Source organism: Gadus morhua, chromosome 2 (genome assembly GCF_902167405.1).
Source record: "Gadus morhua chromosome 2, gadMor3.0, whole genome shotgun sequence".
NCBI classification, from domain to species: Eukaryota; Metazoa; Chordata; class Actinopteri; order Gadiformes; family Gadidae; genus Gadus; species Gadus morhua.
Window position 1 is genome coordinate 24,374,930 of NC_044049.1, and position 18,176 is coordinate 24,393,105.

Below are 18,176 nucleotides of genomic sequence, written 5' to 3' on the forward strand. Positions count from 1 at the left end.
GGCAGACAGAGAGGCAATAGTTTCCCTGTGAAGGAATATTGTATAACAGCTGGGTATCCAATAACCGAAAGACATGCCGGGAGCAGCATAGCGCTACCTAGCAGATGTAGCCTAGCCTGTAGCTCTGCCAGCACGTGTTTCCGAGCTTGGTTACCATAGCTGCTAACTATACTAGGACGGTAAGCCGGTCATACATAGCCTAGCATCTAGCTCTGCTAGCACATGTTACCGAGCATGCATACACAAGCATGTATGTGTAACATAGCATCCGTAATTTGGCATAAATTAAAAAGATGAATAAAGTAGTTTATAGAAATTTAATATAGTCTGCAATCTCCCAACATGCCAGCTGTTTAATGTTTGTCGGTCGGTAGGCCTAAGCCAATAGAAGAAGAGTTTAAACACTGGATTCTGAAACAACAGCGTGTAGGGAAGGCTAATGCCAATGCTACAGGCTAAACATAGCTCGCACTGGCATAACCAGAGCTCCCATGTTCCAGCTGAATTAGAGTTAGTCAGTCACAGAGACTCCAGTTACTGTGGTGAACAGAACTCTCCTTCTAATTAAACATCATCTTTAGCCCTCACACAACCCAGTTACAAACGAGTGGAGAGGGTGAGACCGAGAGACAGAGAGTCAGAGAGAGAGAGGGAGAGAGAGAGAGAGAGTACACAACAGCCTGCAAGTCTAATGGTCATCGATGGATATGATTGGCTGGGTTTGATTAGCTGAATATGATTGGCTGAGAGCTAAATATGTGATTGAAGAGACATATTCTGAATCCAACGTGTGGATACAGAACTTAATGCTATTCCTGGAAACCATGTCACGAACTAGGGCATCACCAGAGGACAGCTGGCCCTGCGTCGTCCCCGAGCATCATAGCTCTTGCATCAAATCCTCCTCTCACTAACAGGTGGGTATGATAACACCAACATAAAGGTGAAGACATGAATTATTCAGCATGAGGAGAGGAGAGGACAGCTGAGAAGAGAAAAGAGGAGAGGAGAGGAGAGGAGAGGAGAGGAGAGGAGAGGAGAGGAGAGGAGAGGAGAGGAGAGGAGAGGAGAAGAGCAGAGAAGAGGAGAGAAGAGAAGAGAAGAGAAGAGAAGAGAAGAGAAGAGAAGAGAAGAGAAGAGAAGAGAAGAGAAGAGAAGAGAAAGGGAGAGGAGAGCTTAGAGGAGCTGAGAAGGGCTGAAGAGGGGAGAGATCTTGCGTGGGAAGGAACCACACTCACGTAGATCAGCCCGGAGTAGTAGCGGTCCTTGAGGTTGTGGAGGACGGACGCCTCGTTGAGGCAGGTGAGCTCCGCCATGTCCTCCACCTTGCTGAACTTGGGCGGGTTCATCTTCTGGATGTCGTCCTTGCCCACCACCGCCTTCTTGCCGTTCTCCGCCAGCTCCACCACCACCTCCTCGCCGCGCTCCTCGCGCAGGCTGGCCGCCTCGAAGCCGTGCCGCTCCGACGGCACCCATACCAGCTTCTTGGCCGTCCAGTCGGCCTGCGAGGCGGGGTTGTAGACCACCGCCCGGTCCACGAACAGGTAGCGCTCAGGGTCCTCGGGGCCGTTCCGCTGAGACATCGTTCCCGGGGGGGGGGGGTTACGGGGAACAGGGGAGGGGGCGGGACTAAGGGACTACCTGGGCAGTGGAGGAGACGTAACACATGTTATTACCATGAAGTATAACAGGGTATTATTGGGGGTTGATGTCCGCCTGTAGAACCGCTTGAGTGGTCCAAGTGTATAGGTAACTAGTCATTACTATGATTTAACTAAATATGTCCATGACGATGCAGAAGTGTTGGCTGCATCGTCATGGACCCCCCCCCCCCCCCAGTATACCATAGGATAGAAGCTTCTGGAGGAGTAAGTGAGAACAGAGCAGGTCATGGTCAAATATTAGACTGACCACGCAACAATGACATAACCAGGCCAGAATAAGTTACCTCGGCCACGATAGTCAAGTGGCCGCGTAACTTATTGGACTCCAGCAGGAATGCTGGACAAAAGAGATGTTAGCCAATAGTCAAGTGATATGACCTGCTCAACACCCGTTTTCTTGCTGTTTCTATAATAATGGGAGTGAGGGGATTGGGGAGCGAGGGCAGAGAGGGAATGAAGGGTTTGGGGAGTGAGGGGATGTGGGGATGAGGGTTGGGGGTGGGGGGTACATGACTGCGAAACATCGTTCCGAAAATAAGAAAAAACTTCAGCCCATTTTCAATTGAATACAGGGGGAATAAAACCATCAGGTATTAAATAGTGTGTATGGTCCAAGTCGTTCTGGGTGAAAGGGACTACCAACAGTTTCAAAGCCCAGTGGCGATGACATCGCATCGGCCACTGCGTCGGGTGGATGGTCAACAGACCACCAGTCGCACTGCCACAATAAACTCGCTCAAACGCTGTTTACAGCCGCGGTTTACACGTGTTTAGTCGGTTTGGGGTTGAAAACCACACGGATATTTAATTCAGCCCGTACGGTCCGTCATCGGTGGCACCTTACAGAGAGCTACGTCAGAGCGACAAAGTTTTGCGGTACCTTCATCCCCCAGCGACGGGTCTCGTTGGCCCGGAGCGTCGGTGAACTAACGGTTCCGGCGGTCATTCATCAACCGCAAACCCGCGGTAGACTCACCTGGTGCGGCGTAAGTCAGCGAGGAAACTCGGGATCCGTTGAGCGGGAGCAGAACCTCTCCTCTCCCTGGCTCGACACTTTATGTAACGATGCAACACAATTGAAATGCAGGCATGTAGTATCGGGGGGGCTCTGGTATGCACCTCTAAAGATCCGCCCCTCCGGCGGGGCCGCTCCTGAAACCTAACCTCGTTCCCAATCACACGGCGAAATGCCTGGGACGGGATGGTCTAAATGACCGCTATTGGCGAGAGAGGAGGCGGGACTTTAAGTTGTCAATTGAAGAAAAGAGGGCGGGACTTCCGATATATGTTAATCCGTTTAAATGAAATGTTTTCGGACATCGTTTCGTCATTATTGGAAGAACTCCATATGTATCCTCGTTTTTTATTCTCCTTGTCATATTTGTATTATTCTTGCTCTGCGGATTGATTACATGACGTACACAGCTCATGGGAAGGAAGAGTCCGGATATTGAGTTGCGGTAGACCGGGGTAACGCTAAAACTCAGGATCCCCTCTCAGCATCGGAACCAACACACTTGACCGCTGCTGCTCCCGCCCCCGCAGCGGTGGCCGCCGCCGACCATAGAACCGAGCATGGCAGATCGATAACTTAAAACACCGTTGGGAACAACACACATCAGGGAAACGATAATGGAGTGCTCTGAATGAAGTATCAGGGGTTACAATTACATGAATAGACAAAGAGCTGTGGCGGAAATGTTATCCGTTTAATACTGGATCTATGGGTCTATCTGACATTTCTGTTGGCCATCATTTACCTCGCACCCGATTGGCTGAGACACGCCGACTCCCCGCCCACCTTTACCTGTTTTAATAAATGATGCATGGGATACGTCTGTAACACTTCATTACCATAAGACTTTAGAAAAGGCTCAACCCGATACGTTCAAAGCACACTATTTATAGCCGCCAACTTTTACACCATCCATTGGAGTTCCTATGCTGGAACCACCTTTTATATTAATACTACTTAATAATACTAACTAATGCAGTTGATGAAACCGGACAATGAACATTGTCCTACATATATATATTGAGATTCCACATATCCTGAAAGATGATCAACCCCCAATATGCAGGTAAAAAGCAATAAGACGAAAACGCTGGATTTATGTTGGCATTTAATTACAAATGGAAAGATTTGCAGGCAGACATTAGGAAAGGCTGTGTAGAAAGTCTCAACGATTAACGTCACAATATTGATGGACATGTTCTGGTATGTACAGAGCGACACGGCCGCGGTCTCACCGCCCCCCCCCTCCACGCTGCTCCTCCCCTCTTCCCTCCGTCACCTCCTCCTCCTCGCCCTCCTCCTCCTCTACCTCGACTACCTCCTCTCCCTCTGCTCCCCCCTCTCCCTCTCCCCCCTCCCCCTCCTCTCCCTCCCCCTCCTCTGCTCCCTCCTCTCCCCCTCCCACCTCCTCCCCCAAACCCACGCCCCCGCCCTCCGTCTCCGCCCCCGTACGAGCCCGCTCCTCCTCTCACTTTCTTGCGGACGCCGCTCGACTGCTCGGTGTCGTCGTGGTCGTCGTCGCCGCGCGGCCTCTTCCTCTTCTCCTCGTGCTCCTTCATTTCCTGGAGGAGAGCGACGGACAGAAGAACCACTTCAACCAGAGCTTCTGGACGACACTTCCGCTGGTACACCTCTATCATACCATAATCACCAAACCATATTTTGAAACGTTACGTTAACCAGTGCTTCCGTTTAATACTTTAGTAACGACTAATCTTGAAACATTACTTTATTACCTAGTTCTCCTGAGCAATACTTTTTTAGAGCGAAGTAATTTGCAGAGTACTAGTTAATAAACAATGCCTTGTAATAATATGAGTAATATGCTCCAATAGAACCGGTTATATGATCTAATATGATCGGTTAAATGCTTTAATGTGACCGGTTAAGTGCTCTAATAGGACTGGTTAGAAGCTCTAATATGACTGTTTAAATGTTCTAGTATGACTGTTTAAAAGTTCTAATATGACTGGTTAAATGCTTTAATATGACTGGTTAAAAGCTCTAACATGACTGGTAAATGCTATGGCGTCTCGACTCACTAGTCGGGCGAATCGCTGGGCTTCGCTGACTCTCTCCACCAACATCATCACTTCCTCTTCCTGTGTGGGGAAGGCTGGAAGCTTCTTGCCAATCAGGGTTTCGATTCGCTGAAACAGCTCCACATCATACCTGTCGTTCAGCGAAATCATAGGACACCATCAGCAAAGCAGTACCAACATCTGACAGGCGGGGGCGCCAAACTCAAGGGAAAACACAAGCCTTACTGGATAATGTGGCCAATTCATGCCAACCTCATGCTTCCCCCCGGGACCTCTCATACAGAAAAGTAAACAATTGAAAGAGCTGTAGAAAGAGACAGAGGTCTTCCTCTTACTGAGTGATGAAGGTTATGGATTTTCCCGCTCTTCCTGCTCTCGCCGTCCGGCCCACTCTGTGGATGTAGTCCTGAGTGGGTAAGGACAGAGCAGAATTAAAAAAGACATTACCCACAATCCACCACTCAGTTGCACCATCCAACACATCCATCGGTCTGACAAACTACGACTCCTTCCGAAATCCCTCGAGGAAGGCTAGGTATGCCACCATGCTATGATGCTACGTATACTAGCTAACTAGCTAGGGGGCGTGGCTACCTTGGAGTGGGTGGGGATGTCGTAGTTGATGACGCAGTCGACGTGGGGGATGTCCAGACCCCTGGACGCCACGTCGGTGGCGAGCAGCACCATGCGGGACTTGGCCTTGAACTTATTCAACGCACCCAGACGCTTATTCTGGGGGAGGGAGGGGGGGAGAAAGAGAGAGAGAGAGAGAGAGGGGGGGAGACGGAGAGAGAAGGGAGATGGAGAGAGAGGGAGGGTGGGGGGGGGAATGTCCGGTTAGTGCGGTTATCAAACTGTGGGTCAGGACCCAGCATGGGGCCTAACGGGTCACGCTATGACCTGAATAAACAGCCCTCCAAAAACATACTGGCATGCCAACATGCCTGTGGGTTTCATTTGATCATTATCGTTTTTTTGAAGCCTGAAAAAAGCAGCTGAAGTGATGCAAAATATACACAGAAAAATGTCAGCGATCTCTTTTCTGACATGGTCTTCATGAGTATTTATCGGTTATTTTACTGCTCTAAAAATTAACAGTACCTCCTTAGCTTGACCTTTCTGAAAGACAGACAAATGGGAAGACAGAGAGATAAGAGGACAAGCAGATAGACAGTCTCACCTGGCTCATCTGCCCGTGCAGGGGGATTGCTGTGATGCCCAGGTTGCGTAGCAACAGCGCCACCCGCTGGGCACTGTTACATGTGCCACAGAATATGATGAAAGAGTTCCCGGCCAGCTCGTTCACTATGGACACCAGGTAGCAGTCCTACACACACACACACACACACAGAGACACAGACAGACGGACACATTATTGCAAACTCCAAGTAAAGACTTTCACTCCGAGCTTTACTTAAATGTCATTATCTTGGAGTGTCCTGCATGGTGCAGAGAGTGAGTCTGTTGGTACCTTGTACTTGGAGGGCATGAACACGTAGTACTGCTGTAGTTTTTCCACCGTGGTGTACTTGGTCGACACCGAGCACTTCACCGGGTCCTTCAGAGCTGCTCGTTGCAGCTTCGCAACCTGTAACACACAAACAACCTCGTCCTATCAGATAACACAACCTCACAACCAATAGGATGGCACAACCATCACGCAACCTCAACCAATCAGGCTGCACAACCTCACAACCAATAGGATTACAGAACCACAAAGATGACAGAACCTACCATAATCAGACGCATCCCTAAATAAATAATTAAATAAATAGATGATTATACGAATATAGTATCCCACCAATAATGTCCTCTTGAGGCTCCTGTACATCGAGACAGGGCTCGCAAGAAGGAGGTGATGTCACTTTCAAACCATGTCAGGGGCGGATCCCAAACAGACCCCCGCCTAGCTATGGTGTCACATGAGCAGCAGCAGGCAGCTGATTGGCCTCAGCGTCATCAAACAGAAGGCTGTCGTACCTTTTTGGTCATGGTTGCAGAGAACAGGAAGGTGCGTCTGTCTCTGGGGATGACCTTCAGAATCTTGTCCACCTGGAACACGAACATGAAAAGGGTTAGAGGTGAAATGGCTGCGGTAAACTTTGGATAAACAATGAGTTTGGTCCGTGGTCGTGCTGTTATACAGCATGAGTCCGTACTCTTCTGTCCGCAGGGTACAGACCGAAGCCTCAGTCCGATTCTGAATACGTTTCAAACGTTGAGCATAAATAAGCCTTTAGACAGCGCAACTGTTAACTGTTGGATCTGCCAGGCATTCAAAAACCTGTTTTGAATCAACTTTAAAGGAGACATGTTATGGTGTTTTCACAACAAGTAAACATAGTATCAGTTCCAGAAATTATGTCTTTGAAGCTGTTTGCTGAAAATAGCTTTTAGGAAAAATAATCTTGCCTCCCACTAATCCCCTCAAATCACAGGAAAAGTGTTGTTTTCATAATGTGTCCCCTTTAACTATAAATACTTTTGTATTATCTATTTTTCGACTGAATAGTAGCTTTGATTTTGCAACATCAGAGGTTGAGTGAGAATAAAAGGACGAGTATCGGCGCTACGAATAGACTCCAGAAACCGATCGACAGAATCGGAGCATCCCTATTTATACATAAATACTAGTAACACACTAGATATAATGTTGTACATATAATATAACACATACATTTTTTTATACCTTATACATGTACTATATTAATATAAGATATACTGTAGTACATTGGTAGTACATACCAATATGGTCCAAATATATACAGCAATATTTTACCACTAAATATTCACTTAATATAACGATATACTGCCGATCGTCATATAACCACACCATATACTACTATTAACAACAGACATATAGTCATGTGCTAGACATACTACACATAAGCCGATGTACTGGACGTGGTTCTAGAGGTTCCTCACCTCGGTCTCAAAGTCCATGTTGAGGATGCGGTCGGCCTCGTCCATCACCAGGAACTTGAGCGAGCGCAGGGAGAAGCCCTTCGTGTTCTCCATGTGGTCTATCAGACGCCCGGGGGTCGCTGGACACGCACAACACCACACCGTTCAGAAACACGCATCATATACATCGACATGCACGATACGAGAAGTAGAAATGGAAAGGTAGAATGTAAATTTAAATTTAGGACATTTAGCAGGCGCCTTTATCCAAAGCTCCTTACTATAAGTACATTAGTCAGAAGAAATAGAAACAACATATCGCTGTCGGTACAGTGAGGATGTTCATAGAAACAAGTGCCAAGCACTATCAATCATTCAGTTAACCCATTGCCTGTATACAACAAGATAGCGAGGATAAGATGCGCACAATGCTAAGTAATACTTTTAATATTACTCAAAGTTGTATTTGACTTATTGTGTGTGGACGACAACACACAATAAGTGAGGGAGAGGGGTCTTTTAAGGAGAGTGAGGGGGGAGAAGGGGCAGTTGTTAATGTGAACATTATTGACCTCATCACATACCAAAGTGTATTTAACGAGGCTTGTTTTCTTATACTTCGGTGGGAACCCACAGTGCGAAGTGCTTACCGATGATGATGTGTGGCTTCTGGGCCAGGATTAGGGACTGAGCCATCATGTCGATGCCTCCCACCACCACCGCTGAGAACAAACAGAGCGCATTCATAACCAATTAATGGACGTCGTCGCAATACAGTGAGCAAGAGGGGAACTCATTTCCAGTACTTCTACTATCACTTGTTATATGTTGCGTGCTATAAATATAACTTGCACATTTGGAGCATGGGGAAACGCAATTTCGAACCTATGTGTAATTACTTGTTGCATGGCGCGATTGACAATAAAGTTCAGTTTGACTTTGAATACCACAGGTTGTCAGCCTATGTGTGCTTAGCCCAACCAATAGACGTATCCTGCTGATACTTTTACAAATAACCTTCCAGAGCCGATATTAGTACTTGTACGTTATTATACAGAACGTGGACATTTACATTAAGCAGGCGCTTTTATCCAAGGCGACTTACAATAAGTACAGTTGTGGGAAGATACAGAAACAATACGTCGCGGTGAGTACGCCGAGGACGTTCATAGAACCGGGTGCCGTGCGTTAACGTGTAGGGCCTCCTTACCACACTTGACCCCGATGCTGGAGCCCAGGGCCTCGAACTGCTCGGCGATCTGGAAGGCGAGCTCCCTGGTCGGGGTGAGGACCAGAGTGTGCAGCCGCTGGGCCGAGTTCAGCAGGGACTGGAGGATGGGCAGCGCGAAGGCCCCCGTCTTCCCCGAGCCCGTCTCCGCCAGGCCGATCACGTCCTTCCCTGTCGGTAGTCATGGAGACGGGAGGTTGGATGCGGGGACAGAAAGAGCGGGAGAAGTTAGTACTTGAGGAGGAGGGACATCGCACGTCATATGAAAACAGACATGAGGGAAAAGTTCCTGATACTTGCCATGTGGAAAAGGTAGTACATCTTCTTCTAGACGTACTGGTTTCTGAACTTATACAGCTGCTACTGGTGTGTTATCTACCCTCTATGGCAGCTCTATACAGAACTGGCAGTATTTCGATTTTGTACAGTATTCAAATCAAAATACCTTCAGTTGTATACAGTGGTAGATTAACCTAAAGTTGTTTCAACTTGTAGAGCTACTGGTGTATTCTCTGAACGTAGTGTTTCGCGTATCTTACCGGCAAGTGCTACGGGTATGGCTTCTATCTGGATCTTGGTCGGGCACTTCCATCCCAGCTGGTCGCACGCCTCACACAGGACCTCCGTGACGCCCTGAGGAGCAGGTTATGTGAGCTGTTATAGTTTCATTCATAAAGACATCACTTTAGAATCATAACACTGGCGAGATATCTGGCTTACTTAAGGACTCATTTTGTTGTGTACCTGCTTAAAGATTCACAACTTACCAGCTCCTTAAACGTTTTCGGCGTCTGCTCTTCAGCCTCAATGCCATTTACAATTTCGCTATCATCTTCATCTGGCTCCTGCTCAACGTCCTCCTCCTCCTCCACCTCCTCATCATCATCGTCCTCCTCCTCATCATCATCATCATCGTCGGCCTCGTCACCACTGGCAGCGAGGAGCGGGACATCTAATTCTAAATCTTCATATGTTATTGGTTCTTGGTCTGTTTTCAGATCAACACTTTCCTCATCGTCCGCCATGCTTACAAATCCAACGTGTGACTAGTCCTGCAGAGCGCATGAGCGGAAGTGGCAGGAAGTTTAAATTGCGGTGCATTCTGGGACTTGAAGTTTATATTTCGGAATGTTTTCTATATTCAGTACAGTAGACATCGAAATAGATATGAAATATATTATGTATGCAATTTAAATCGATGTAATTGTTTTCTAATTTTTAATAAGGGGAAGAGATAGGGAAACTATATTTTCAAAGTATTTATTTAATTGTAGATCAAACAATTGTTCAGACATTTGCACTACCTTGTCTAAAACTTTGAATATCACATACGGTTTTTCAGACATTCACAATTTCACTGTCATAGAAAAATGGTTTAAAGGTAAATCCAAATAAATCACACAAACAATAAAACAGAAGGAAGAACACTCTTGTCTGTTGGAAAGAAATGAACATAAACATAAAACAGGTTAACAGTTGTGAGTTGAATTTAACGTTCTGACGGATGGGTCGGGGTTAGTGCACAAAACCAACAAAGCTAACCTAGCCCGGGGCTAATCTAGCCAACGAAAGCTAACCACGCCAAGCTAGCCGCGCTAACATAGCCAACGAAAGCTAACCACGCTAAGCTAGCCGCGCTAACATAGCCAACGCAGCGCCGGCCCTAGCGCGGCGCTAGCCTCACAGCAGGCCCTCCATCTCCCTCATGAAGGCCTCGTACATCTGGTCCTTGGTCTTCATGTTGGGCGGGGCCACCGGCTGGGCGGGGTGACTGGGGGCGTGTGCGCTCTGCTGCTTGTGGCCCGCCCCGTCATCCCCCCGCCGGCCCGCCGCCCGCTCCGTCTGGGGCCCCGGGGCCGGCCCCCGGTTGTCCCGCCGGACCCTCAGCGCCGTGGGCACGAAGCGCGTCACCTCCGCCTTGGGGTTGATGATCTGGGGCTTGGCCGAGATGGTGGCCCCGCCCGCCGAGGCCCCGCCCCCCGGGGGCCCGCCCACCGTCGGGGCCCCGCCCAGCGAGGTGATGCTGGCCTGCTTCTCGATGGTGGGGGCGTGGTGGCGCCCGGGGGCGGAGCCCGCCGTGCCGGGCGGGGGCGGCGGCATCATGACGCCGGGCCTCATGGAGGGCGGCGGCATGGATGGGGGGGGCATGGCGTTGTGGGAGCCGTCGGGGTTCTTCTGGCCGCGCTGGGCGCCGGGAGGCGCGTTGAGGGGCGGGGGGAAGAGGGAGAGGGGCGGGGCCATCGGCCGCGGCGGGCCCCCGGATCTCGGGGGAGGAGGGGGGAGGCCTGTGGGCAGAGAGAAGGGGGAGGGGTTATATCAGATGGCTTCAAAAGAAACTGCCCAATGCCCTTAAACTATCAGATATTAAGGCCCAATCCCATTTCTACCCCTTACCCCTTCCCCTTACCCCTCGCCCTTGTTTTGAAGGGTTAAGTGGAAGGTTTAAGGGGAAGGGGTAAGGGGTAGAAATTTCTACCCCTTCCCCTTCCCCTTACCCCTTCAAAACAAGGGGAAGGGGAAGGGGTAGAAATGGGATTGGGCCTAAATTTGACGTCCACAAACGCACTTCATAAAAAACATGCCATATTATTAATACAGAACCTTTCAAAAACAACATGCACGTCACGATAGATACTAGTGCATTGACGTCAGACACAAATAATAATTAAATAATTACATTATAATAATAACAGCCATCCATTTTGCATTTGAAAATGCAAGAGCTAACGTGCTAACGCCAGCAGCTCTGATATGAAAGCCACTTTGAAGGGGCCCCGAGACAGATTGACTAACGACAACTAAACGCTCACCTGGGGGGCCAGGAGGGGGGAGTCTGGGCGGGGGTCCTCTGGGCGGGGGGCCGGGGGGCAGGCCCGGCGGGGGCCCCGGCGGAGGGCCTGGGGGCCGGCCGGGCGGAGGCCCCGGAGGCAGCAGACGGGGCATGGGGCCCCGCAGGCCGGGCATCCCCGGGGGCCTCAGGAAGGGAGGGGCACCTGGGGGAGGAGGAGGAGGAGGAGTGTTACCATGGAAACACCGGGAGGACGGCTAACAGGCGTGCTGCTGAGGACCGCAAAGGTACAGTGAGCCCCAGCGGACACCAGTGAACAACAGTGAGCACCAGCGAACATGCCCATTGGTTGCTAGACGACAGTGCTGGCTTCGTCAGCGGATTTCAGGCTCATGATTTCTGATTTATATTTTGATATTCTATATTGTGGATTGTACTACTAAATTGTGTTTCACTGAAATGATATGGTTTTTCGGTGGAAACTCATATAGCAATGTTTTTGGCAAATATTTAGCGAGCTCTAAGCAATTGTAGATCTGTAGATATTAATAGATCCTCCATGTCACTAAAACACAGGAAAAGACAGATTTTGAAACGGCTTTTGGTGGCTAATCACGCTCTCACCTGGTGGCATAATATCACCCCTGTAATATTCAAAAATACGTTATGCTGAAATTTGGCCTATTATTAATATTTACTATGCACCTATATACAGCCCATTTACGGTTTATTTTATTATGTTTCTCAACAGTGTTCTAACTGCATTCAGAGTGGTAAACTACAATCATAGACCTTTAATTATCGCTATCTGTTATATGCATTGTTCATTCATAGTGGATACTACAATCAGTCCTATAATTATCGCCATCCCTTAAATGTGTTAATCATAGATTACAATCATAGATCTATAATTATTGCTATCTGTTATATGTATTGATCATTCCAAGTGGAAACTACAATCATAGACCTATAATTATCGCTATCCCTTAAATGTACTAATCATAGACTACAACCAGACTTATAATCATCACTATCCCTTAAATGTGATGATCACAGACTACAACCACAGACCTATAATTATCGCTGGCTGTTATTAATACATGTATTAATCATTCATCTTGATCACCGCTCTGAAGGCAGTACAGGAGGGAGGAACGCGCCTCAGCAGGTTATTGAACGGGGGGGAGGGGGGGGGGTCTCACCAGGTGGGGGGCCAGGGGGCGGGCCCGAGGGGGGGCCGGGGGGCCTCATGGGCGGAGCGGGGGGCGGCCCCAGCGGCGGGGGGCCCGTCATGGGCGGGCCCTGGAGGTGGGGCGGGGCCTGCTGCCCGGCCATGGGGCCCCCCGGCGGCGGGGGGGGTCTCTGGTGGGGCAGGAGGCGGGGCTCCCCGGGGGGGCGGTCCTCTGTGTCCGAGTGGTCCGACTCGTCCGTGTACTCCTCCTCTACCTCCTCGTCCTCCTCGTCGTCGGGGATCGACTGACCTGAGAACAGGCACACGGGGGGGGGGGGGTCAGAGGTCAGATCTCAGGTACCCCCGTCGGGGGGGTAAGGCCGTGAGTTCAGGGGTCAAGGGTTGAAGCTCACCGGCCATCCTGAGCATCATAGCCTGGAGCGGGGTGATGGCCTTCGTCTTCTTCACCAGCCTCTTCTTCTTCTTCTTACTGTCGCGGGGGGCGGCGGGGGGCATGTCTGCGAAACGCACGCTGCGCCCTGGAGAAGACAAAGACACACACACACACACACACACACACACACACACACACAGAGAGTCACGTTTTTGATCAATCAACCTGAGCCACGTGCCGCCCTTAAAGCAGGGTGGACGATGACATTTAGACGACAAGGCGGGGGTCGGTGTCGTACCGAACTCGAGGACCCAAACTCTGCAGAAGAAGAGGGGCTCACCTGCTTGTCTCTCCCTCTCCTCCTCCCGCCCCCTCTCGTCCTCGGGCGCCCTCCCGCCCTCCTCGCCTCCCTCGCCCTCGCTGTCCTCCTCCGAGTCGCTGTCCTCCTCCTCGCCCTCCTCCCCGTCCACGTCGCTGTCGCTGCCGCTGTCCGCCTCGCGCCCCAGCTCCATCAGGGGGTCCGCGTCCAGGCCCGGGATGCTGGGCTCTGGGGAGGGAGGGGCGGGGGGCAGTTAGATCACTGAGGGGGGGGCTCAAAGGATGTATCCATGTAGTTATTATTATTATTATTACTGAGGGGTTCCAGGGAGCAGACACTCGTTACAGAGAAGCCCATGAACCCAAAGACAGGCACCCGACTGTGGGTTCCTGTCCTTTAGAACTGGACCAGCAGGTACCAGCTGGTACCAGGACCAGAAGGAACCAGGACCAGAAGGAACAAGGACCAGAAGGAACCAGGACTAGAAGGAACCAGGACCAGAAGGAACCAGGACCAGCAGAGACCCGGACCAGCTGGTACCAGGACCAGCAGGTACCAAGACCATCACTGGGTACCAGGACCAGCAGGTACCAGGACCAGAAGGTACCAGGACCAGCAGGTACCAGGACCAGCAGGTACCAGGACCAGAAGGTACCAGGACCATCACTGGGTACCAGGACCAGCTGGTACCAGGACCAACTGGTACCAGGACCGGCCCGGTGCAGCAGGGTGTGGGTCCTACCTGTGTCGGTTCCGGGGGGCCGCCGGACGGGGATACCGTACAGCGCCAGGACCTGCGGGGGAGGGGGCCCGGGAGGGGGGCCCGGGGGTTTCCTCCCCGGGGGCAGGCGGGGGACCCCAGCCACCGCCGCCGACATGGGCCCCGTGGAGGCGGACCCCTTACTGCCCGGGGGGACGGACGAAAAAACACCATTAATACACCAGAGCACGGATTGGCCCTCCTCATCTTAACATTCATGGGCAAAATATGAGTGGTAACAGTGCACGTCCCAACTTGGGTTTAATATCTGTGTGCTCCCATCACAGGGCCGTACGCTGACTCTTATTAGGTGTAGCACTGCTACGCAGTGCTACACCTAATAAGAGTCAGCGTACGGCCCTGTGATGGGAGCCAGGAGGCCCCCAAGAAGGTCAGACCCACCCGAAAGCGGTGCCCTTCTTCAGGATGGACGGGGGCTGGGCCCCGGGCAGCGGGATGTCCTGGATGAGGATGCTGGAGGGGGCGTGGGGCATCTCAGGCAGAGGGATGCTGTCCACCTCCACCGCCTCTGCGTTCTGAAACACACGCACACACACACACACACACACACACACACACACGGTGACATCGCGGCTCCCACGGGGGCCCTTTATGAAGCGGGTACGGGTTCATGCTGGAGGACAACATCGCGGCTAGGTGCATAGCACGTTGTCACACGCTTTAAAAAGCTTTATCACAGTGTTGTCTCATCAAGGTCATCCTCTCATCTCTATTATTAGCAGAGCGCAGAAGGTTGTATCAGAGGGTAATGAATCCCCACCAGGGTCTGCAGAAATGTTCATGTCAAATGGACTGCATTTATATAGCGCTTTTCTAAAAAGCGGCCACAGAAAGCGCTTGCCTAACATTCCCCAAATGATACACATTCACCGATGGCGGTGTCAGCCACGCAGGGCGACAGCCGGCTCGTCATGAGCAGTCAGGGTGAGGTGCCTTGCTCAGGGACACCTCGACACTCATCTAGGGGGAGCGGGGACCAAACTAGCACCCTTCCCGGAGACCCGCCAACCCGCTCTACCTCCTGAGCCAAATGCCGCCCCATATCAAAGTCTGCCACCCCCCGGCGCTCGCCTAACCTTGACGGAGTCAAAGTAGAGGGAGAGCTGGCCCCTCTTGGTCTCGTAGTCCAGCTCCAGCTTGCGGAGGTCCTTGTACGTGTCGGGGTTCTCCCGCTCGTAGAGGTGGACGATGCGCTCGAACGTCTCCCGTAGCTTCTTCCTCTTGTCCCGCAGGACCTTCTCGTTGAGCAGGGGCTGCTGCACCGGGTTGAACTCTGACCCCCCGACCCGAAAGAAACAGAACCCCAGAGGTCAGGTGTGGATGTGGAGGTGTGTTGGCTCTAGGCTAAATAATCATCATTTATCAAATATCAATACAAACATAAATATTATAATGAATGTTGAGTAGTTTGAACGTTTCGCTTTTTAAATTTTTAGAAGGGTTTATGTTTGAAGATTAAATGTTTAAAAGCTTTAAATGTTAAGACGGTTTAATGTTCCCAAGTTTTAAATGGTTAAATGTTTAGCAGGTTAAAGGTTTACACATTATACATGTTTAGAAGGCTTATCGTTTAGATATTTAAACGATGAGTTGGTTGTATGTTTAAGGATTAAATGTTTACGAGCTTTAAATGCTTAGACGGTTTTATGTTTAGCAGGTTGAAGGTTCACACGTGTGAAACGTTCAGCAGGCTAAAGGGCAAAGTCGGCGTGGCTGCTGACCCATCTCGTCCAGCTTCTCCATGTCCTTGATGATCTGCCGCGGGTCCTTCATCTTCAGCACCGCTGCCCGCACCATCATCCTCTGCTTCTTGTTCTGAGAGGGGGACAGGCAGCCGATTACAACACTGCCTCCTCCGCCTCTGAAGGGTTTATTAATGTGACCTAAGTGGGGAGCGTCCCCTGAACTTTAATACAATAAACAAGACAACAATAAATACCTTTTTCAACTCCCGCTTCCTGGCTTCCTTCCCTGTAGAAAGACAGTGAGAACATGGTTAGAGACAGACACCACGACAGGGAGAGGGAGCTATGTGTTGGAGTAAAGAGGGGAGAGAGAGAGAGAGACAGTGAGAGGTGATTATGTGTTGGAGTAAAGATGGGAGATGGAGAGACAGAAAGAAGGAGGTGTGTGTGGGAGTAAAGAGAGGGGGAGAGGGAGAGAGGGAGAGAGGGAGAGAGAGAGAGAGAGAGAGAGAGAGAGAGAGAGAGAGAGAGAGAGAGAGAGAGAGAGAGAGAGAGAGAGAGAGAGAGAGAGGGAGAGAGGGAGGTAAGTGTGGGAGTAAAGAGGTGAGAGAGAGAGTGAGAGGGGAGTATGTGTAAGAGTAAAGAGGGGAGAGGGAGAGAGAGAGAGAGAGAGAGAGAGACAGTCAGAGGGGATTATTTGTAGGAGAAAAGAGGGAGCGACAGAAAGAGGGGAGTATGTATTGGAGTTCAGGGGGGAGAGAGTGAGACAGAGAAGAGAGAGTGAGAGGAGACTAAGGTGGACTGACAGACGGAGGGAAAGGAGAAAGTGGAGTGAGAGAAGGGAGTGACATGGTAGGGAGTGAGACAGGGGTGACAGGAGTGAGAGAGGGGACAGTGGGACCTACTGGCTTGGTCCGTGGGGTTCATGAACTTCCCACTCTTGGTGGAGGAGGTGGAGCGTCGCCCCATGGTGACGTCTCTTCTCCTTCACCCTGAGTAACACAGAGGGCACGCTGGTTATAGGTTTATAGTGAATACACTGGAATGCTCACATAATACAAAAAGGACGGTGTAGCGTTCAAGGTTGTGTTATTCCAGAAAAAAATGTCAGGGTTGATCGTGTAAGCATCCTATAGTGTAAATACCCCTAACTACTCCTTAATGACATCTGAATCCACTGCAAGACTCTCTGGATAATCGTGACTAAGATAAACGTAATATTGTAGACCGGCGTGTGCATTTTCCCTGACAGGTTTCACCGACTACTAAGCATATATGGGTCGCACTGCTGATCAGAGAAGAGGATCGCGTCGTTCTCTTTTCCACCACATTGTTCTAGCTCCATATCCACTTTAACACTCTTGATTTCACACAACTATAAACTTCAAATTTGGCCCATTGCAGCTCACAATATTTCATTGATTGACACTGCATTGACTACATTGGTGATGTTTAATTCTGCAAAGACAAGGGCGATAGAGATCAAATAGAAACTCATGCATTGCGGCATCAATCCATGCAACAGGACCTATCACATCGAGGTGGTGCAGAGCAGTAACAGAATGATCCCCCGGTGGGACATGTTAGTGCTGGTAACCAGCGTTAGCCACGAGCTAACCGCAGCAGGACCAAAAACATTACCTTCTACTCGATAAATCGGTCGGGAAACTCCCAGGAGACCGCCTCCCGGAAATGGAAAACTAAATAGCACAACTCTCCTGAGTATATCTGTGTATTTCTGTGCAAAGTGGTTAAAACTAGCCCACAATGAAGAGTCTCTTGGCTAGTTATTCGCCATGTTTACGTAGCCGCGGCGAGGGCGGAAGTGACGTTAATACGTTGGTTCAAAATGAGAGCACGTAAAATGTAGGTCTCCCTCTAGCGTCCACCACGTGTCACTTAATTAGTACGTATGCACTGTATGTGGTCCATGCAGAAATGTGCATTTTTTAGATTAAATGTGGTCACAAATTTAGTTAAATGCCTTCGCTTATTTGCTTTTTGGAAATATTAACCCTTATAAGGTGTTCGGGTCTGTGGGACCCGTTTACAGTTTTTAGCTTTATAAAAATGATACAAATAATTATTTTTTTGAACTAAGATTCATTGGCTTTGGCTCATTTTCTGTGAGGAACATGAATCAGAAAACATTTTCAAGGACCCCCCCCCTGTATACCCCCCCATC

At 50.0% G+C, this 18,176-nt stretch overlaps 3 protein-coding genes across 6 annotated transcripts in view; all 3 read right to left on the bottom strand.

The window, feature by feature from the left end:
* LOC115560902 (myosin-10) overlaps positions 1-2,799 on the bottom strand; it is a 45,051-nt gene extending 42,252 nt beyond the window's left edge. The window contains exons 1-2 of one of the 2 annotated variants that reach the window (XM_030380547.1): positions 2,641-2,799; positions 1,239-1,641 (exon numbers count right to left, since the gene is read on the bottom strand). In XM_030380547.1, coding sequence (XP_030236407.1) covers positions 1,239-1,583 — 345 coding nt within the window. In that variant the 5' untranslated portion in view covers positions 1,584-1,641; positions 2,641-2,799. Of the gene's footprint in view, positions 1-1,238; positions 1,642-2,640 lie in introns of those variants that run through there. The other variant, XM_030380556.1, reaches the window with a different exon arrangement.
* A 970-nt stretch (positions 2,800-3,769) lies between these two features.
* On the bottom strand, positions 3,770-9,917 carry ddx47 (DEAD (Asp-Glu-Ala-Asp) box polypeptide 47). Its single transcript, XM_030377030.1, has 12 exons — positions 9,621-9,917; positions 9,393-9,486; positions 8,836-9,024; positions 8,276-8,347; positions 7,647-7,765; positions 6,702-6,773; positions 6,193-6,309; positions 5,902-6,048; positions 5,316-5,453; positions 5,057-5,127; positions 4,722-4,851; positions 3,770-4,241 (listed from the first exon to the last, which is right to left on the bottom strand). Exons 1-12 carry the CDS (start codon positions 9,876-9,878, stop codon positions 3,858-3,860), a joined length of 1,791 nt encoding a protein of 596 aa, XP_030232890.1. The 5' UTR covers positions 9,879-9,917; the 3' UTR covers positions 3,770-3,857.
* Positions 9,918-10,097: 180 nt separating this feature from the next.
* On the bottom strand, positions 10,098-17,829 carry wbp11 (WW domain binding protein 11). Of its 3 annotated transcripts, none has more exons than XM_030377014.1 (12): positions 16,897-16,983; positions 16,246-16,277; positions 16,028-16,121; positions 15,383-15,579; positions 14,688-14,821; positions 14,268-14,428; positions 13,547-13,753; positions 13,226-13,351; positions 12,844-13,122; positions 11,664-11,846; positions 10,531-11,138; positions 10,098-10,493 (listed from the first exon to the last, which is right to left on the bottom strand). In XM_030377014.1, exons 1-11 carry the CDS (start codon positions 16,958-16,960, stop codon positions 10,534-10,536), a joined length of 2,082 nt encoding a protein of 693 aa, XP_030232874.1. In that variant the 5' UTR covers positions 16,961-16,983; the 3' UTR covers positions 10,098-10,493; positions 10,531-10,533. The 3 variants fall into 3 exon arrangements, with proteins under 3 accessions (XP_030232874.1, XP_030232864.1, XP_030232854.1); XM_030376994.1 differs by lacking the exon at positions 10,098-10,493 and adding an exon at positions 17,633-17,829 and having other exon boundaries at positions 10,534-11,138; XM_030377004.1 differs by having other exon boundaries at positions 10,098-11,138.
* Positions 17,830-18,176: the final 347 nt, after the last annotated feature.